The 22,458-nt window shown below is 43.0% G+C and overlaps 1 protein-coding gene across 1 annotated transcript in view; it reads left to right on the top strand.

The window, feature by feature from the left end:
* Window positions 1–12,943: 12,943 nt before the first annotated feature.
* The window catches only part of sema3d (sema domain, immunoglobulin domain (Ig), short basic domain, secreted, (semaphorin) 3D), a 32,423-nt gene continuing 22,908 nt past the window's right edge, over window positions 12,944–22,458 (top strand). The window contains exons 1-2 of the mRNA XM_071519974.1: window positions 12,944–13,161; window positions 20,670–20,936. Coding sequence (XP_071376075.1) covers window positions 20,723–20,936 — 214 coding nt within the window. The 5' untranslated portion in view covers window positions 12,944–13,161; window positions 20,670–20,722. The remainder of the gene's footprint in view (window positions 13,162–20,669; window positions 20,937–22,458) is intronic.

Genomic DNA, 22,458 nt, shown 5'->3' on the forward strand with positions numbered 1-22,458 from the left:
TTTAATAAGAAAATAAGGGATAATGGGCTTTTACCTGAATTCACCTCATCAGTGCACATCATGAAAAGAGTAAATGTCCCTAATATTTTCAGTGTACATTCTGTATGGCTAGTTGAACTGAGAGCGTATCCCGCACGTTATAGGATGAAGGAATTGGAGACGAAACTAAAACGATCTCCTCCATGACTTGGACTCATGCTAAAACATGTAATGTACACACAGTTGTAATACAATTGAATGGTATGATGAAAGAGGATCTGTCACATGTGATGATATGGTACATTAACTGCAGCTATCAGCCGTAGCTATTAGAAAGATCTCTGCACTGACAGAAACGGCTTGGAAGGGAGGGAAAGAGGAAAGGTGGGAGGGGGTTAGGGGGGACTCGAGAGAAAAAGTAAAATCAAAGGGAGAGCGTGTGTTTACCAAGACCCTTCCTGCATCAGCCAACATGCAAGTGGAACAGGTGTGATGTATCAAGCCAGCATATGACTTTTTTTGTAATCACTTAACATGCGCACTATAATCATTTCCAGAGCTATTTCTTGAAAAATGCAAGTATCTTTCCCTGTATATGTGATGTGTGTGAGAGCATGCATCTGTGTGTGTGTGTGTGTGTGTGTGTGTGTGTGTTTGTGTGTGCGTGCGTGAAGGCAGGAAGCTAATCAAATGAAATACACTCCATATTAATGTGATTTATTACTGCAGCGTGGCCAAAATCTGATCTCGCAGGCCGTCAGCAAAGGGAATGAATCTATTTCAATCCTAACTAACGACACATGCCACAGGCCCCAGGATGTGCTGCTTTCCTGTTTGCTGACAGCCTGTGTTCCTCTGTTCTTCTGTCAGCCCCAGGGGGTTGTAGGATTGTAGAACTCTGCCGTATAGTTTCGCTGCGAATGATAAGGGTAAACACACAGTCTCTCATTAGAATAAAATAAGTGAGGCCAAGTAATGCTTCGACAAAACAGAGCGAGCAGACATTAAATAGCACAATCTGTATGTCTTCATGGAAAGGCATTGAGTTTCTCGCTGAGCATGAACTAACTAGGCCAGAGTCAACACAGAGGCCTCTCTCTCTATCACATAATCCCTCCATGGTTGGCTTCAGGAATATTAGCTCCATATCCTCAACAAGGCTGTGATGCTATAAGGTGAGAGGGAATTATCATCAAAAAATGACACAGGGGAACAACACTGAATTTGAAACAGACAGGAGAAAAGATTAGGCAAGTAGAACCGAAAAGTATACCTGTTTGCTGCATGAAGCGAGTGTGATAAGAGAAACGAGAGAGAGAGAGAGAGGCTGAAAGACAAAACATTTCATCCCGGTTGCCTCTGTTCCTCTGTCAAAGGAAGAAAAGGTTGTGAAGCTGTGGGAGAATATCGGCCCTATTACTGTGCCTACCTGTCAGTCAGAGCGCTGCCACTAATTGGCCGGTGCCATGTCGTAAGTTTGGAAACAAGGGGTCACACGGCATTCACAAACCCTGGCGGTGAAGGTCGTCCGACAATCACAATCGCGGCAAGGAGGGTCGCTGAAAAACACGCCTCTCATAAAGGGATTGTTCCATTCATGTCAGGCGTAATGAGGTTTCCATTCAGCTTGGATCCGAATTTTAGAAGTGAAGTCAAAATTTGCGGTAAGGCAGTGGTACATATGGCAACTCCGATCCAAACCTCCTGTCACATTGTTTCTGCTCTGTCTTTCACTGAGGCTAAACCAGGTCATGCATCATTATGTTGGCAATTCCTGAAGTAAAAGTGCATGTGATCCACCTCGATACCTTAGATATGCTACAATACTTTTGATATAATGAATGGTTTCAACACACACACATGCACACACACATGCACAAGCAGGCGACCTCACGCCAGACACTTCATGATTGATCACCACCCTAGGGCGACCCGCTCTGTCTGAACTTCCTGCTTTTTAAGGCGTGTTTCCTGTGAGGATCATTGCATTTTGTGATGTGATTAACTCACTAGAATGAGGTCATGATTCATGGTGGGTTCTTCAAACAGGTAGAGCTTAGAGACTAGAGACAGCTTTGTAGGGCATGCTGGAAAGCCATTGGTGGTGTGTCAGGGTTTAAGGTTAGGGTCTGGGTTGAGGCCAGAGAAGGGGAAGGGCGGTTTTGGGGATGAGGGGGCAAAGGATCGCTAACCCACTAATTCCCCAACCCAGATGAGAGGATGTACTTTGTTATGCAAATTTAATCGGCAGACATTGTGAAACAGTCTAAGAATCTGGGATATAATCTAAGCTAAATATAGTGATCCTAATAAATACATATACATTCGGGTTTACATTACTAATTGGCCTGCAGTGAACCTCATCCATCAGGACATCGACTCAGGAGAATCCATGCTCTGTCCCCACTCAAATAAACACACATGGAAACTATCTCTCCTTTTGTTTCTCTGCACTGCCCCGTGTAGCTCTCTCTCTCTCTCCACCTTCTCTTCTCTGTCTGTCCATCTCTCTCTGCCCTCGTTTGACCCCCTTAGCTCGCTAATTGAGTTTCTTCCGCTAACAACCATATGGTATTGGTTTCAGTTTCACTATTCTTGCTCCAATCTAATGAGCTATCCCATGTGGAAAAAAAAAATACTTTAGATTTACAACCAACTCCTTCCAATGATTCTAATGAATGACCCCATGGTTTGAACGTTTAAAAATTTACTGCAAGCTTGCACAAACTTAGCTAATGACCATTACCGCAGATGAAAAGCAGATAAGGGGTTTCATTTTCCAAACTTTACCACTGCTTTACCCCTTTCCCTCTCTTCCCCTCCTCTCCTCCGCTTTCTCTCCTCTAGATTTATGGTCCCATACTCAGGTTATGGGTGTCAGAGAGTCAGGCAGCTGAGTGCCCCAGACTCCCCAGGTGCTACCACTACATTTCATACAAGCAGTCTTCACAGCTACAGCAGATACGTGCTGTAAACAAGGCTGGAGAATAACACATTCATGGAGCAGCATTACAGTAATGTGATTACAAACCCAACTAGAAGGGCACTCGGAGAGTGCAGACCTCCGCCAAGGTTCGTGCTATTATTGCTTGTTCGTGAGTCGGATCCGGATCCGCTCCAAAATTTAATGGGTTCTTCCTTGGCCCATGCTACACCATTCCACGAATTTTCATGAAAATCGGGCCTGTAGTTTTTCCGTAATCCTGCTAACAGACAAACAGACAAACAGACAAACAAACGGCACCGAAAACATAACCTCCTTGGCGGAGGTAATAATTGGTAACTGTTTCTGAAAAAAGATAGCTTTTTCTGAAAATAATAGGTGACTACTATTTAACTACATTTTTCATTAATTGGAGAAGCATATTCAAAATAAATTGTTAGGTTATTGGAACAAAACTCTCACTCAACTGATTTAACAGTTAATGGTTATAGCTTCATCATTACAATGCATGAACAATATGATTCAAATTACAGTCAAAAATTGTGAAAGTGAAAGTATTCAGATTACACTGTGGTCCAATATATTATGGCATTAAAACCAATCTTCATCTGGAAATCAGTGTCTCAGATTCCATATGGAAAATGTCAATCCCAACCCTGTATATAAGGTTGAATAACTGCAGATGCCGTATTTGAAACTTGTTTTTGATGTGTAAATTCCTTAATAAAAATGAAATATAAAATGTTCTATGAGAGTTAACTAAATTGGTAGAAATTCTGTTTAATTTCTTCTCCTGAACAGTTGTGTATATCAGGTTGCAAGTGGGCAGTGGTGAAGGTTTAGCTGTTTAGGTTTATTCAAAGCATGTTTTCCTCTGTGCGCTACCGTACTGTACCACATCTGTTTATGCAATCAGCCGTCAGAGATTATTGTTGCATGACACAATTAGGTGTTACCAGCCTGTGACAGTGTGAAAGAGGGAGGTACATTAACATGGAGTAATGGAGAACGGTGCTTGACACTATATTTGAACATGGCCTGCCACTTTTGTTGTACACACATAACACACACACACACACACACAAAAGAGGGTCACAAGTTCCCTTCTGTTTCACGCCATGAACGCCAACACCCTGCAAATTAATAAGCACCACGGTGGCTGGAAACCCTGCTGCCCCCCCCCAGCCTGTCCTGGCCTTGTACCGGCGCCTCTTCCTCTTCACAGAGAGTCATTGTACCAATCACTCCTCATTTCCTCTCCACTGAAGGCTTGAGCTGTGTGGTAGGAGCCAGGGAGCTGCATCCAGCAGCCTTACACAGCACTCATTATGGCCTAATGGAGGTGAAGGTGTTTTTATGGCTCAATCTGGCCCAGTCACGGTCAGGTGCCACACAGGACCCTCTGAGGGCCTTACTACAAATGTACCTACACACATGCATGCACACACACACACACACACACACTCACGTAATTACTCAGATTTCCCACCTTACTGAGCCCCCGGGTTTTTGCACCTTTCCACCCAGCACCTTATTATTTGGCTCCATCATGGGCCAGGCGTGGAAACCTCTGCAAAACCATTCTATAAGGGGTCTTACTTTTATTGAAACTCCTAACTGCTGCGAATTGTTCCCAATTAGTCCAAATTGGACAGTTAAGGCTTAGTTTTATAGTCAAAGTAAGTTACTCACTGAATCACCTCAGCATTGATTGCGACCACATTAGAATTTGACTTCTCTGTAATGGTGTTGGTTTCACAATCTTCCGCATGTGTGGGTAATTGGGTGGCTAACTGCTTCTAATTGTTTTGAATTGTGTGAAATACAGTAATAGAATGATTTATAGGCCCTAGCACTAGACATCAAGACTGAGCTTTCCCCCCATGAGAAGCAGCAGATTAGAAGCACACCTGAGTTAGACTATTGGGATATGGAAGTCATGCTTGACTGGTACACACATTATCGTCAATACATTCCTCTGAGACCCAGTGAAAGCTATGTAAATGCATTCCATTGTTATAATGAATAGGTGTGGAAATATAAGCCTAATAATAACTGGCTGAATGTAGGAGTCAGTGGTGCAGTAAAGCAGATTAGCAATAACAGCAGAGTTGATGCTGTATCAGTAATTTGATCATACAGGCCAACTTTGGCTGTGGTATGTTGGCATGTCTTTCTTAACTTCCAGTGAAAGGATGGCAGGTTGGAACAAAGAAACTTTGGTGCTGGTTGATATTAAATACGTTAGTTTCTGGCCTTGATGTCTTTTTGTTTGACAGGATTCATTAGCGGGCACCGCAGAGATAAAGAAAGGCCGTCTGAAACCTTCAGAGGAGAGAGAAAGCTCCCTGGCATCATGACGGCCTCGAAAACCTTAAAGTTAACTTAAACGAGGGCAGTGAGGTTATCGCAGAATCCATCTCCCTGTCTATTCTATGCTATTTCTCCTCTCTCCCTCCATGTTCTTTCTTTCTCTCTCTCTCTCCCCCTCCCTCTCTCTCGCTCTCTCCTTTGCTCTCTCTTGCTCTTTATGCTCGAGTGGCCACAATTACAAGCTGCAGCCAACACAGGATGCGGCAATGATTTAAAATGATTCATTTAGGGAATGCAGAGAGCTGACACACTGAAATGCATACCCCCACTGCAACTCCCCTACATCCCACCCACATACACAAGACTTAGTGTACAGCTACACTATATGTATACAGTGCTTCTCCCTGCAGGTATTGACTGAATACACACACGTCCTATTTAAAGAACCATCTTTAAAATGAAGCCTCTTAGGTCTGAGTAACAATGATATGTGTGTTCATTGTGCAGTATATCTATTTTATTTCTCCTGTATCGCCACACACGAGCACAGCACCATTTCCTCTGGCACGTCTAACTGCAACTCCATCTTTAAAGGTGACCTGTTTCAGTGTTAGTGAATTTGGGACCACCGCTGGGGACCGGCCCCCCTCTCACTACCCTCTCTAAGTGAATTGTGATGGTTGATAAGCCGTGAGAACTATGCAGTAAATTCAGCCTAGCTGGGCCACAGGCATTGCTCTGTCTCTATCTCCAATCCTCTCTCTCTCCTTGGGCTTACCCTACACCACACACACACACACACACACACTTCTGTCTGATGGCCTCAAAGTGTAGATATGAATCACATGTCAACAAAATGTAGCAGTGAGAAATGATGGTGGAGATGGAGGGAAGGTGAATGAAGGTGAATAAGACAGAGACAGAAAGGGAGAGAGATAAAAAAAAATAGAGAGCAGTTTATCTGCATATCTGTGTAACCCTGCCGTCCCCACTGGCACACAACAATTATGCCTGCTGACGGGAAGTAGAGCACGCATGCCTCCCATCTTCACTTCCTCTCCCTGCTGCCAGCATCTGGCCCTCGCTGATGACAACATAAGTCATAACCCCTCCATGACCGATGAATCACATTGTGGGGTCACAACCTGTTGGCTGCGTTGCTCTGGGAGGCGATTGCAGTGATTACAACATCGTATGGGCTCTAAACTCAGAGCGTTGTCCCTTTATACCCATTTCTGAGTTAAGTTAATAAAAAGACATGTTTGTGTTGTTACTCCTTCCGTTTATCCACCTCAAAGAAGAAAGGAGTTTAAAGTCATGGGACAGTTTTATACTCATCTGTTCACCATCTATGCACAAAGCCCGGAAGGATCAGTAAAAGAAGTTCTGCCCTTACAATGTTTTGAACTATTACTGTATAAATCTTGATTTATTGCACGCAGTGAGAGCAGCTGATCAAGGGAGGAGAGGGCTCCCCGATAACATGACACAGAACACAGCTGTGCTGCATCACACACACACACACACACACGCACACACACACACACACACACACACACACACACACACACACACACTACACAAGGGAGGATGTTATTTAGTGTGTTTTGTTCAAAGACTCCCGGACCATCTGAGGCCGCATGTCAGCCTCCTCCCCAGAAGGTCTAATTTACACTATCCTTCTATCAGTCTGTCATCCATGCCTTCTCCTCTCCTCCTCCTAACGAGTGCTATTGGCTAATCAGATCAGATCCGCAGATGTTTATTTCACTAGAGAGGAATGTGAAGGCCTATCAAGATCTCAGACAGAAGTCGGCTCAACTATTTAGTCTGGACGCCAAGCCAAACCCGACAGTGTTACAGTGTTTGTCTGGATTGGATTTGAGGGAAAGTACCTTTTTGACAGGTTAAAATTATTGGGGTTAGGGTAACAAAAATCATGCAATCTGCTACCTGCTATAAACAGAAAAAGAAAAACCCAAACATCTCCAATATCTATACTGTAGAAAATGAAGCTCAAAATTTATATCTGTTAAGCCAGTTTGGATGTCTGTTAAGCCCGTTTCTGCTGATGATTTTCCTCAGAATAACATTCATCTTTTCAGGTCATGGCTGCATAACAGCCAACCATTTCCTAGGGACAGGCACTCCCTCCTTCTGATCATCCCTCCCTTCCTCTCTCGTTCATTTCTTCATGATCGCTGCTTCCCTCCTCCTCTCTCCTGCCCAGAGAAGATAAAATGCTAAAGAGATAATGATATTGATATTGGCAGCTCTTCTTGAAAACATTTGTTACTACCTGACAGAGACATTTGCGGTTTTCGTTTGGTTATTTCTGCTGCACAGGTAATTTCTGAGAGAATTTAAGCACGGTCCATTAACTGTGCACAGTGGAAAACCTGTGGAAACCCTTTTCTCCCTCTCAGCTATGCAGCGCAGGCCTGAGACTTCCAAAATACACAGAAAGAGGAGATGCAACAAGAATAACAAAGCAAATACTCTACAAGTCACAGGTGTCTTTCTCTCCCTGTGCACCTTCCAACACTTTCACCAATAAAATAACGCCAGTATCAGGATTCATGACTGCATTTAATGGGAATATATCTTTTGAAACTTTTTTCCTCTGTTCCATTCTTTGCTTTACAGGCCAAGTATGTCTAACCGCCTTACCACTCACACCCTCGCTTCCTCTCTATCCTTGGCGTGAACCTTAAAGTTTACACAACTGGGTTCAGTAAGGTTATCAAGGAATCCATTTTCCTGCCCATTTTTGTGCTATTCCTACTCTATTTCTTGATTTTTTTTATTCCCCCTCTCTCTCTTTCGAGCCACACTCTCTCTCTTCATGCCCAACTGGCCATAAACAGAGAGAACATGGATTGATTAGCGATACAAGATCATTCCCAGTATCTCTCACTCTCTCTCTCCTCTCGCAGCCATAGCTTTAGGCTAACAGTGAAAAGGGCGCCTGCTGTACATCCCACCTGTTTCCACTTTCACTTCACTTCACTTCACTTCTAGAGCGGGTCGTTCAGTAAGCCACAAAGCTGCACGTTCCTGCTGGAAACAAATAAATAAGCCCACGCTCAGACGCTTGCCAATCACTAACAAACTCAGAACATAAACAAACAGAATGCAGACACACAGAGAGAAAAGCTCATTTTCTCTGTGTGTGCTCACTCTCTACCTCTCTGATTGCGTGTTTTTGCTACAGTTGCTGTCTAATGGGCCCGCGTGTTTGGTGTTTACCTTTATCAGTGCGGCTTGGTGGAGTCTGAAATGTGTGTGTTGAAGTGTGTGTGCGTGTGTTTGTGTTTGTAAATGCATAAAATCGGCTCTGGGTTTATTGTTTAGGCTGCATGACTGTGACGCTTGAAGCAATGTTTGTTTATCTCCTATTTAGTGAGGGATATGTGGTCTGGTGGAGTTTTGGTAAGGCAAGTGTGTGTATAAGAGTGAAAGAGAGAGAACACTCGGCAGGGTGCCTACACACAGCGACTGATTTTTTATGCCTGAAATGAACCATTGTTTGTTTTAAGGTTATAAAACTACAGAGACGTAACTAAAGCTTTATGGGAAGTTACAGGGAGAAAAGAGGCAGAGAATGGGCGATGTGTAGCTGGACATGAAAGATTGATCGTATGATTGTATGTTTTTGTTTTTTTTGTTTTTGTAAATTGTATGCTCAAATCCATAAGAGGAATTCTGGCTATTTTTTCAAAGAAAAAATGTCTGTTAAAACATTTTTTTTTGTTGTAAAATATATTTATTATGTGAAGCGCTATTATTTTATGATATTTATTGCAAAAGACAGTCTTAAATTTACTCATGTCTGAATATAACAAAATATCAAATACTTACTGAAAAATTAAAGGGTGGCACAAAAGAAAACTATGTTAACTTTAATGCAGAAAATATATTAATTAATGAAAAAATAGCAGCAACTGGCTTGAGGAACCACAACTGATTTCAAGGGCCTTTTGCATGCACAGTAGGTGTATGGTGTGCATCTGTGAATTCAGTCATTTTTTACACCTGCAGCGAAGATGAGGTGTTAGGCAGAGCGGCCCTAAATTCATACTGTGGGGTGGGTGAACCTCTCCATTGGTCTCCCTCTTACACAGCCACACATCGTTGACAGGGAGTTACAGTTGGATCTATAAGTTATAAGGAAACACTCATAGTGTGATAAACCAGCCATTCCCCATCATATATAAGGAGCTGCACTGTCAACACCATCCTCACACAGCCGTAACCTGGAAGCACTTTGACAACTGTTTGAATGTCGGCCATATAGTTTCATTGTGTTCCCTGTCACTGCTTTCACAATATATTAAAGACATTTATGGTTACCTGTCCTGGGATACTGGAAAGAGAGGCTTAAGGTAGACTGGCTATAAATAAGCCAATAGTGCAGTGTGTGTGTGTACTGTAGGTATCCTCAGGCGATGAGGCAGACAGCTGCCATACGTTTTCATGGATACCCGGTCACAATCAATGGTCCATTTCATTTAGGTTAGCACTCAAATACAATTAGGGTAATACCTGCAAATCAAAAAATGCATGATCTCCTTATAACTTAATCCAATTCCACCTATTCTGGACTGATCTGTCAAAGTGGGTGGTTTGTGTGTGTTTGTAGCCTGCTGCAGTATGTTTCAATTATCTGGGCAGGCTCAACTTTAGTCCAACTACTCACAACCCTGTTGACATGTCTAGTTGAGATCTAATTAATGATCCTTATCCCTAATCATCGATAAGTGACAATCACTGATAATTAGCTCTGCTCTGGCTGTTTCAGAGCACAAGGAGTCTGCTGGTGGCTCACATAATCAAGTCTTACTATGATTAGTTAATCAGTACTATTGGAGCTAATGTTTGGAGGCCTGTGTGTGTGTGTGTCTGTGTGTGTGTGTGTGTGTGTGTGTGTGTGTGTGTGTGTGTGTGTGTGTGTGTGCGCGTGTGTATATGTGTGTGTTCCAGAGAGAGAGTAAGAGTCCCCAGCGGGTGGCCAGGCCTGGCTGACTGCCTCGTCTCGCTGGAGATCAACTTCACGATTACCGTCAGAAATTACTCACAGATTGCATTGCATCCTAAAGTACCCTAATACACACTAATGTGTGTGTTTGTGCACAAGCCTCTCTCCCACTGGAATGCCACAAGCATGTACTAAGAAAAGCTGTTTCCTTCTCTAAACAACTGAGGACTGCAAACCTACTAATGGAGCGTTAATGCCCAAGTTTATAACAGTTTCTGCACTCTCACCTCATTCCACAGAATATTTTAACCTAGACCATAATTTAACCTTCATCGTAATGCCATCCACCCGGTGCTTTAGAGATGGTTACAGAGGGAGACAGAGGGAGTACGAACCAAACACTGTGAAGTAATACATTGGTCACTTATGTATCCCAAACACATAATATACTGGTGAAAGTGGATCTAATTCATAAAGAGTTAATCCTTCTGAAAGAGAGAAGATTTGGCTCTGCTGTAGAGACATTTCTGCTCCTTTCTGACTTCACATAAGTTATTCTTCCTCCTCCGATGCCCAGGATCTTCTCCTGTTTACATTTTAGTAACACCATCTAAACTTTGCGGGTGGAGATAATGATCAGCACTTCCCAAGGTGGTATATTCCTCTGAAAACCACTAACCACTGATCTCACATTTCTGCTGCTTCCCACCTCATCCAGAGTGAACAGTTGATCCTCCTTTATGAAGGATAACCACTGTGTAGAAATGACTGGGGATTAGTGGGCTATTCTTTGGTTTGCTTTATCATGTCTTGTGTTGCCAAATCCTCTCAGTTCATTCACACTCCATATATCAAGGGATAGGGGTAGGAAAAAAACAAAAACAAACCAGCATTGTGTAAGTAGTTAGAGTGAGGAGAAACACTTACATTTGGTGTGTGTGTGTGTGTGTGTGTGTGTATTTATGTGGGTGCATGTTTATGCACTGTATATATACTGTATGTATTTGCATGTGTGTGTGTGTGTGTGTCTCTCTCTCTCTCTCCCTCCCTCTCTCTCACACACACACACACACACACACACACACAAACAGGCACACAGTGTGACTAATAAGGATGAGCAGCATTGATGACATAATTGTATAAAACAAACACAGACATTGGCGTATGATATCCGTATGTCCATTCCATCCCTGCCCATTCCCCAGAGGGTTATGTTAATATTGTGTGTGTGTGAGTGTGTGTGTGTAAGTGGGAGTTGTCCTGAGGAAGGGCACACCCTGACATAAAACCTCCCGCCAAGGAGGGAGGACACTGCTTTAACCTGCTAACCTAATCCTTGTAGGTGACTGGGACCCTGTCACATCTGCTACAGAGACACACCCACAGCTGGAGCAACAAAATACCACCAAGGCGCATATAACAAAGCATATTCCATCTCACTTTATGAGCGGGACACTCTGCAACTCTCTTTTCTGTCAACGGCAAGTGTGGGGCCCAGCATCACAACTTAACTCAGTGTGACCTCTGTGCGTACTTGGCCATGACCCCGCCGCCACCACACCTTCTGCCAAAAAACTAGATGTGTTTGAATTGCCTCAAGCCTGTGTCTACATGTGTGAGTGTGTCAAAGGAATCCATGTTTACTTCAAAGCTAGCCAAGGGATTGGGAACGCGCTCTGTGTCTGGAGGACACACGGCCAAGGCATCCCGCCCTGCAGGATCTCCTGTCTGAACCAAAAACGCAGCTGTTTCGTTCCTCTCCTCTCAGCGCCGACACAGGAAAACCCAGAGGAGCCTGTCTGCACTCTGTTCAGACAGATCATCAGCACAGGCTTGGACTGGATGTGCATGCCTCACAGCGCAAATAAAACAATTATCAACGTTATCATTATACCAGTGGCATTACTTTGAGCCAAACATTCTATTAAATGCGCAAGTTCACTATCCGTCCAGAGAGCAATTTGTCACTCCCATTTACTGGAGAATATTCCAGAAGTCTTGGAAAAATAATAGTTGAACTCCCCACCCTAACTAATATTCCAATAGGAATTTACAGTGTGTCTGTGTTATCCCATCATACCTTATGGTATTTTTATTTCCTGTGGTACCTATAATACAGGATATTACACATATACAGTATCCCCGTATCCTATAGGATATTCTAATTCTGCTGTCATTTTTCTTGTATACTAGTAGAATAATTATTACAGGATTAACAGGCTATAGTTAGGCTATTTTTTCCTAATGTAGCCTACTCTCCCCTCTTAATGTAGGCTACATTTATTAATGTAAATATTTATTAATTTTCGGGAAAACATTTACATTTCAAATAGAGCATGCTGTTATTGTTTAATAAAATTAAACTTATTTGTATAGTACTTTTCTAAATCAGTTTACAAAGCGCTTCTCTATCAAAGAAAAGACAGAAACAGTGCTACACAGGAAAGGAGGAGGACAGCGACAAAAACAAAGGGGTTGGCGTGCGGTACGGACAATGTTTAGGTTATACCAAGGTTAGGTTAGGTTAGGTTATATACTGCGGAGTATACTTGCGTACTGACCACGGGGCAGTTCCCTCCACAGAGAGCCCGGCTGGCAGCGGTACAGATGCTGAGGGCCCCTCCCCTCCGGCAGCAGCATAATTGGGAGTTTGCCGTCTGTCTTTCCCGGGGCGAACTGCCACAGAGTCCCAGCCATCCAATACACAGAGTGCACCGAGAGTTCAAGAGCGTCGGTGAGCGGCTCACTAGAATTGAGGGCAGTGGAAGTATTGGGGAAAATATTGAGTTTATCCATCCACTTGTTTTGGTTGGGGAGAGGTTGCGCAAGTGCGGTAGGCTACTTTTGCTTACTTTTGTTTGTGCGTCAGGCAATTAAGGAGAGTGACTCGGCTGTCCAGAGCGTGGGCATGTGTTGCATGTGAGAGAAGACCAAGTTGAGTGCGCAGGTAAGACGCAGCTTGCAATAATGATGATAATGATGATGGTAATGAATGATAATTATACTTTAGCCTGTAATTTATTCAACAACTTATCTTACAAATAAGGCACGCCACTATGGGTGTGGATTTTTTTTTTTATTAAAGCACAAGATTACTAGTTTATTTCGTAGATTTTCGTACAGACATTTATTCAGTTCTACCACCATACGCATAATGCATTTTGCAAATACATCGTGGAGATTAAGCTGTTTGACCTGGTCCGTTTGATATAAATTAATAAATTGGGACTACTAACCCTATAAATAACAGAGACATCATATAGGCTATATATTTTTTTATTTTTAGGAAAAATCATGATGTATGTACAGATTTTTTTTTGCATCGTAGGCTATATTATGTTAAGATTCTGGCCAAATTTGTGAACGTAGAATATTTGTGTAAGAGTTTGGAATGAAACTGTTAGTCTCCTGACAGTTGTAATCCTCCTTCCCCTCTCTTTGTGCTTTCTCACCTAGGTGCCAGTATCCCAGGATCTGAGCTATTGTGTGTGTGTGTGTGTGTGTTTGATGGAGAGAGAGAGAGAGAGAGAGAGAGAGAGAGAGAGAGAGAGAGAGAGAGAGAGAGAGCAATCAGATGCAACAAGTCTCATAAGTGTTAAGATGGCAATATTTTTTGGCTCCATACTAGTATTACTTTGATAATGAAATGACAAAATGTGCGGAGGAGGACAATGTGCAGACTGACATCTTTTAATGGAAATTGGATGAACATTTAAAGATACAGTACTTTGTGTTTGTGTGTCCTTATTTCAGGGTGCCAAAAGTGTGTGGATGGGGGTGGGGTGGGGTGTGTGCGTGGGGGTGTTTAACTGTTTGTGGCTGCATATACCCTCAAATTAAAGGTGACAGTCTAAACTTAAACATCCTAGTCCTTTTTGTCGTTTCACATCCAAAGTAATAACACTGTGGATCTAAAAGATTAAACAATGTGTCACTGTGCAAATACTGTACTTATGGAGCTCACTGTGTGTGTATGTGTGTCCGTCCCAAATGTGTGTGCACATGCACTACAGTTTTAGTGTGCCAGTCAGAGAGTAGTGCAGGAAAAGAGAAAGAGCCAGTCATGAGGGTTTAGTAGTGTTGCTATTTCGCCACCCTTCTCCTGTGTGTATATCTAACAGTCTCAAGGACCCGCTCTCCACTTACTGCACTGCTAAAGGTTTATCTAACTCCCTACAAGGAGCTTTGGGTTTGAGGGGGTTCTGGGAGACAGGCAAAGAACGCATTGCAGAAAGGCAGAGAGGGGGGAGAGATTGCAGTTGTGCGGATTTTGATTTTTTTTTGGCAGGGTTCCAGTGCTTTCGATCAGCGTGACATAGGTAAATAAATGATTGGCTAATTTCTGCCTTGTGGCCTCGGAAAGACAACTCAGAAAAACCTCCTCTGATTTTTCTTCTTTAAACACCATCCAATCATTGCGTCACCGAGGCGGCGTCAGCCAGGCATGCTTAATACCGCCTGCTGTATGCACAGGCAGACACAGGGATGGGGCAGGCCGTGGACAGCTGATGAAATCACAGCCGGGGATCCACACTTGTGAGCCTTGGAGGACTCTTGAAAGGCTCTTGAGAAGTGACAACATGCTTTGCGGCGGGAAACGGTCCCTTGATCTCGCCTCCGTGAGAGCTCCGGTATGACTTGGAAAGCGGATTTGATAATAAGAAGTTATTATGTGGGAATGGTGGTGGGGTTTTGGGAGGGCACATGGCGAGGGTTCCTGCCTTTGCTGCATCAATCAGTCCAAACCCATGCCGTGCTAACCGTGATCCTACAGTGTGCTCACTCCTGTTCTGTCTGTCGTATGGCGTGCCTAGACTGATCCAGCATTACCATAAAAATCGTAGCATCTGTATTTCTGCTGTGTTTTGAATGGCCTACAGCTCCATTCCTGAGCTCTGCGACAGCGGCACGGAGTTTGTGCCGAGGCTTTTTCCTGGACAGCGATGAAAACCCGAAAAGTGAATGAGTGCTTTCTCAAAACTCTACAGGTTTTGGGTGGAAAGTGTTATTGAAACAGTCTTGTATGCTGCACACTAGCCTGCCCTTATATGGTGAGGTTTCCAGATTCCCAGAGAGCGGAGAGACAAAGAGGGGCACCTTTACTGGGCTGGTGATGTTAGTGTGTTTAGAGTCTACAACGGCTAGGTGCCAATGACTTGCAGACAGACAGCTGGGCTGGGTTTGATGGTGTGTTTCCTCCGTCTTTGTGGAACTGAGCTGTCCTGGAGCTGGTGTGGAACATAACGCTGCTAAGTTAGCAGCATGAGCCTCTCCAGCACTGAGAAATAACACTTGAGTCACTTCCCGTATCTGTAAAAGACAGGAGCGCTCTTGAGAAGTGTTGTTGCATAGCACACATGGGTGTACCCTTCTATCCCCAGGCCATAAGGAGACAAGTGAGAGCACTTCCAACTGTCAGTCACTTTTTTCATGCCCTATTGCTCCCATCTGCCTACCTCAGGATGGTATTAGGTTACACACACATATGCACATGCACACAGATACACACATAGATACACACACACACATACACATTCAGAGTTGCTTGCCCTGGTGCTACCCTGGTCAGGATGTGTAGAGTTACTTGTTTTGTTGTTATTATTAACAAACCGATCCACATGTTTATCTATTAGGTGTTGTCTTGGTTACCAGAGAGCACAGAACATTCTGTATTTTGAATAGCCATTCAACTTTGTTTCCACTTTGTTTTTTCCCCCCCTTTTCCATCTGAACACTCTGCTGTATTGAGAAGAGTTGAACCGCAGACCCAGTATCATTTCCCACTCCCCCCTCTTTAAAACTTGTGTGTGACAGCAGACCTAAGCTGGCACTGTCTCAGTTACATATGCTTGAGTAGGAGAGCTGAGGGCTCGCTCTTCCACTGACAGAGATGGGCGGATTAAACCACAACATTAAACATCAAGCAGGTCTTTAACAAAGGCAGCACAAGACTATTATCTGGCTTTGGTGTATTCTGTTACCATACCAGCAGTCGCCCACAGTATTCTCTTACCACTTTTTTCAGATAACAGTGCAGGGCACAGACAAAATGTGGACAGACAGGCCGACCTCAGGGTTGGAATCTTATCCATCTCCTTTGGTTTTCCCCCAAAGACTTTCTCTTCTTCCAAGAGAGAAGGACATTCCACTGGAATGTCCTCTTGTCGTAACTTTACCGTTCATTGATTGGATGCATTGAGATTTCAAGCAAAGTTAATGTGTGTGGATTGAGGTTTTTGTGTGCATGTGTGCTGGGTTTCTGTGATGCTGAACAGGGCCTGAATTATTTTCTTTGAGAAATCCCCCCACACACCCTTTCACCAGCTCGGTCCAGTTAACTGTCGGGATTCCACTGCTGTGTTGCTGTGTGAGAGGAGCGTTCTTTGAGCAGACGTTCTGTGGGTTTATGATTTATAGGATTTATTAGGAGGTAAATGACTGCAGGAAATACAGTTTTTCCTAATGTCAGACGATCAGTCCGTAGAGAGATATTGGATATCCTTGCCTAACATGTTTTGTGATATTCATTATTTTGGGTAATTTAGTACAACAATTTCAACTTCAAAGCCCATCACTGTCTCAATCGCCATATTTTGATGATTAAAATATTTTCATGTAAGGGGATATTTTGGCAATCCATTTAGCATTCAATTTTAGACTGATGTGTAATTTCTCAAGAGATACACATGCTGTTCTGATAGGTGCGCTGTTTGTTCAGATAAGCCTGGGCAATGTTTCTGATTCAAATCTAAAATGAATCACAGCCTCTTGCTGTTATGTTTACTTTATGATTTGAGTAAACAAGACTCAGACTTGCGACTGCGACAGCTGAAGTTGCCAAAAAGCTTTTGCATCATAGTATTAAAGCTTAGCTTTCTGATCTGTGTCCAGAATAATGTTCCATTGCCACAAGGATTGCATATTTCATATTTACTTGCTCTCTGGCAACAGTTAAATCTCAACATACAGTAAAACACAGGGAGGTCTGCGTTATGTTATCGCTGTTAGGTTAGGCAAGAGAGTTTCGAGGTGAGAGGTAGAAGACATTGACACTGGACATTTAAGACAAATATTAGTTAGATAGTATAACTTGTGTTTATGACTGGCTGTTGGACACCTTGTGGTCCAGAGATGACTTTTTGACTTTCTTTATGTAAGTCATTTTTAGCTTTTTATGGAGGGAGAAATAACAAATTACTGTTCCTCTAGAATATACAATATACTGTACATTACAGCACCAAGACTGTTACAACTGAATACATGACTGAATACATAACTAAATATTAGAGTGCCATTATTCTATAGTTCAGCATTGCAGTGTTTCCTTCTTTACTGCTGTCTATAACTGGAGTTATAGCTAATAGAGAAAAGTTTATGCTCCTTGTATATACTTTAGTTTGTGTTTAGTGAAAACACAAACAGTGTGGTCTAGTGGCCGTTCTGTATTTTCCCTGCTAGACATGAACTCACACAGACTCACAGGGGAGTCAGCATGCTTGCTTAAACCCAAGGTAAAAAAAAAAAAAAAAAATGATTGATTGTTGCCAAGAAAAACAACTAACGTCCTGAGAGTTAGAAACAATTACCTATGTTATTATGCCAGACCAGTGCCTGTGGTCAGGGAATAAAGACAAATAACAGGGCTAATGCACTCTGTCCCATAGAGATGGAGGGATTTGATAATGGTACACTCTACTGGGCACCTCGGTGTTGCTAAATGCCTCATTAGGGGTGGTCCCTCTGTGAGTATGCCCATGGCTAGTACACTTCTCCTCCATCTGCTCCTTCCTCATGACTGCTGACAACTTCTGCTGGGAATATAGTGGCATCTAAAAGTTAAGCGCATTTCAAGTTCTAATGCATGACAGTTTGCATCCTGACTTCTGACTCTCAGAAGTCTGGATCAGTGTTAATTAATAACTGCTGGTGAATGGTTACTGTATGGCACTTATGTTTGCTTGATGCTGAGCTAAAACTGAGAAAAGGCAGTAAATTTCAAGAGTTGTCAGCTATAAGATACTATCTGTTGGTTTGGGATCAGAAGCCAGCAGCACCGTATTGGCTGCTAGCTCTAAATCTGTCACCATCGCCATCAGAATTGTTTCCCATCACCCCCTGCACAGTGTGCCGGCCGTGCTGCCAAACACAACAGGGACTGTAGCCCGCCAGGAAACAGGGATGTTAGCTTAACCCACATGGCACAAGCTGCCTAACTGTTTCACCTCTCTCCCTCTCTATCTCTCTTTCTCTCTCCATCTCTATTACTATTCACTCTTTCCAAAGGCGTAGCTGGCTGAAAGTGTATACTATGTCTTTCCCTCCTATATCGCCTGTTGATCTCCTGTTGTCATCCTCCTCACAGCAGATGGAGTGTTTTGTTAATGCTCCTCTTCTAACACTTGAGCTTTCTCCTTTGTTTGGGGGCCATTCTTCTGGAGGGGTGCCGCACAGGCCTGTACTGCTGATAGATGTGTGCACTCGAGCGGTGAAGAGAGATACATTACATGAACTCTCACATGGGTGAAATCGTGTCACTGCTCCCCTGATGTCAGGGAGGAGGACCCCCACTGCTGCTATCAGTCTCTCACTCACAAATGCCTGCTTGCAAAGACTCCTGGAGGAACAGATTTAAACCTATAGGTGCACACACATACACGCCAACACCAACACACATACTTACACACACACTCTCGAACACTCATGAATTTATTGAAGTTTTCGAAATGTGCATCTCTTTCTCTCTCTCTCTCTCTCTCTCTCTCCTATCACACACACACACACACACACACTCACACATACACATGCACACACACACACACACACACACACAAAACACTAATGTTAAATTGTTGCTGATTGACCATCCATCAGACACAGCTCTATATCTGTATCTCCAGCCCCGAGGGTGTCTCAATTTGTCAACTTGAATAAACAACAGTCTGTTTATCAGAGTCTAATCCTCTCCAATTTAAAGCTGCAGGGTGTCTGGATTGGTGTCAATCTGTCACACTGGCCTGATTCTCCATAATGAACTCAAGTTTCAAACATTGGATGACAAAACTGGACAATGAAAATAAATTAAGTGAAATGAGTTGTACTTTTACAGCTGGTGTCTGTCTGACAACATGCCAATGTACATTTTATCACACACTGCAAGTTCCTGAGTGTGTGTGGGTTTGTACAAATGAATGTATGTGCGTAGACGAGTTGTAGACAAAGTTTGAACATGGTAATTGAATGATCACCTAGTATGGCTTAAGTGGTGTGTTTGTCATCTCTGGCCTACATGCCAAATTCTTCCAACTGGAAGGAACATGATTGGTTTCACAAATGCAGCATTTGAAATATGTGAGTGTGTGTGCTACATCAGATCCATTAATCCATTTTGACATTGTTTATGTTGTCCACGGACAGGTTGATGTATGTTATCTATGTTGGGGGTGGAAGGAGAGGAAAGAGGGAGAGGTAGCAAGGGCAGAGGGGGAGGACATGCATTCTTTTGATTCATTCATTAATTTCTTCGGCCTTGATTGGCTGGTTAATAAGTAGCTTGACCGTATGTGGAATGTGCAGAGATGCAGCTCTAAGAAAGAAGACAAACTGCTGTGTGCTGTATGATAATTCATATTGTCAGTTGAATGGCCTCCAAATCAGTGTCCTTTGTATGTTTCTATATTATAAAGTTTCAAGTTCTCTGTTGAAAATAACCAAGACCAAACTTCCAGCTTCAGCCTCAGTTGTACCACTTTGTCCTACATACATTAGTGCCCATCCTTCAAGTTCTCCTTCCTTATTAATGACAAAAAAGTCAGCGGCTTCTCCTTTGACTGTGCTGTTTGCTCCAGTCCTACTGCTCACTTTTCAGTGAATGCGGACTAATGTCTAATGCAGCGTGAAGTCCCAGACAGGACATTGCCCATTTATTACAGGACATAAAGGAGGAGCTGACAGGGTCATCAGCCAATGTTAAAACTATTAGCAAGAATCATTTAGGTAAAGAATTAAATGAGTTTTCCATGTGAAAAGAAGGAGAATGAGAGAAAGAGAGAGAGAGAGACACTGGTGAAAGAGGCGCGATTGGCTGAAAGATGGCAGAATGTGACTGTTTTGTTGGCCTGACCTTTTGTTTTGGGCAAACAGATTTAAAGGGGACACAAAAGGAAAGCTAGTGACGGGCAACAGCTGATGTAGGACTGGTAAAGAGAGGGGACATGCCTGGAGGGCTCCATGGTGAAACAGCTGAATAGTCCCAACAGAAATGTGTGTACATATCCTGCTAGGGGTTAGGATAGACTGCACTCTACATGTGCGCGCTCACACACACACACACACGCACGCACGCACGCACGCACGCACGCACGCACGCACGCACGCACGCACACACACACACACACACACACGATCACACTGAGCTCCTCCCTAGCTTGACTCCTTACGTCGATCTCCTCCTTCCAGGGCAGCAGAAAAGAAGAACAGAGTGAAAACTGAGTAAGACCTTCTCTCACACCATGAAGACAGAGGAGTCCGGTAACCAGAGTCTGACTGAGGTAGAGAGACGCCGCTGTCCTGTTAGGATGCAGGTCGGGGCTCCGTCTTGGGTGTCTGGCAGTAAGGTGCTATCCCACCCTGGGCTCCTGTTAGTGGGAGTGATGTTGCTGGCCACCCTTCCTGCTGGAGCAAGCATCAAACAGAGTGTCCCCAGGGTCACACTCAGCCACAAAGGTATGTTGTTGATTTTATCGTTAATTTTATTGTTGTATTAAAAAAAACAAAAAAAATCTTCCATATATTTAGATTTCACTTTGTACCCTCAGGAAAAAAAACACTGTACTGTATACTTCTCTGTGCTAGCTTGGGTGATTTGAGGTCATTTGTCTATTTTATCTCATGTGGAGAGAAAATGCTCATTACTCTTTACTTGTTACTCACTCTTCTGCTTCTCCTTTCTTCTCTCATCTCTTCATCAGTTTTTCCTCTTCAACTGTTGTATGATCCCTTCTGAGGTCATGACTAGCTCTCTCTATCCCTCTCTCTGTTACTTTCTGTTTCTCTATGTCTCTCTTTTTTCTCTCTCTATTTCTCTGTGTGCTTTGTGCATACAGAAAAGAGGCAAAGTTAAGAAGTGAGAGATTAACACACACTTAGTTGCACTGTTAAAGTAAATGGTGTTTGAAAGATCACTGTAAAACAGAATGAGAGATTTAAGAGCGGTGGTGGGTAGATTGATGCATTAACCCACTTCCTAATTCCCCATTTCTCACACTTTTGATGGACCCGAAAATGTTTTCTGTGCTTTCTTTTGTAGAACATGCATAATCTCTTAATCCTCTATGGTGATGTAAATCTTTATTGCATAAACCTGCAGTCAGGTTTATGTTTTGGAATATTTATGATAGCAATGGCAAAATGGCAAATATTTGTTTTTAATGAAATACACTGCTGCTGTAGAGCAGCCATATATTTCTAAGTAACATACACAACGTGCATTTCATGGCTCCTGGTCCATAGGAGACTGTTGTTCAGTCCGTCATGTGTGTATATCAGCTTGTCTTTCTGCTATGGCGGTGTGCACTCTGTTCATGTGTTTAGTGTTAAGTCAGCTAAGTCTGTTTGCTTTGTGCCACCATGGGAAACCTAAGTTATTGCTCCCTTAAAACCCATTCTAAACTCCAGTACAAACTTTACTCCAAACTCTCCATCCTCCATGCTGTCCGCTATACAACTCTTCAAGAAACCACCCAAATGAACTTAAGTCTTGCTCCATAAAACTGAATCCCCACTGTGACCTAAAAGTAAACTCGCTCTGACTTCAACCTCTAAAACCTCTCCTCTGGTCAAAGGCTTCTGAAACCCAGTATGTCTGGAAATAGATGCACATTTATGTCCTGTGTGTCCAACATAAATACATGTAAGTAGCAGCAGGAATAATGATTGCTAGGAACAGTGTTTACTCAGCAGTTAGGCCAGCATTTAGCTCCACAGTTTGTCTTATTTCATGTTAGTTCAAAGCACAGCAGTTGATAAAATGAATTTGTACATTCATTTCACATATGATTGCATTTTAATAGGGCCAATGTTCTAAGACAACTGCATTTTTCAATATTCTATCAGAGTGTGTTTCTTGAGTTTGATTCTCTGGAGATTGTGTTGTTATGAGTATAACTAACTGCTCTTTATGTCCACTAATTTGTAAAAATGGCCATCTGAGTATGCAATGGTTTCTCTTGGACCTCAGAACGAGGAC

The sequence above is a fragment of the Centroberyx affinis genome, unplaced genomic scaffold (genome assembly GCF_046629955.1).
Source record: "Centroberyx affinis isolate AG114_WGS23_722 - 3 ecotype Tasmania unplaced genomic scaffold, CSIRO-AGI_Caff_v1 ptg000755l_1, whole genome shotgun sequence".
Taxonomy (NCBI): Eukaryota; Metazoa; Chordata; class Actinopteri; order Beryciformes; family Berycidae; genus Centroberyx; species Centroberyx affinis.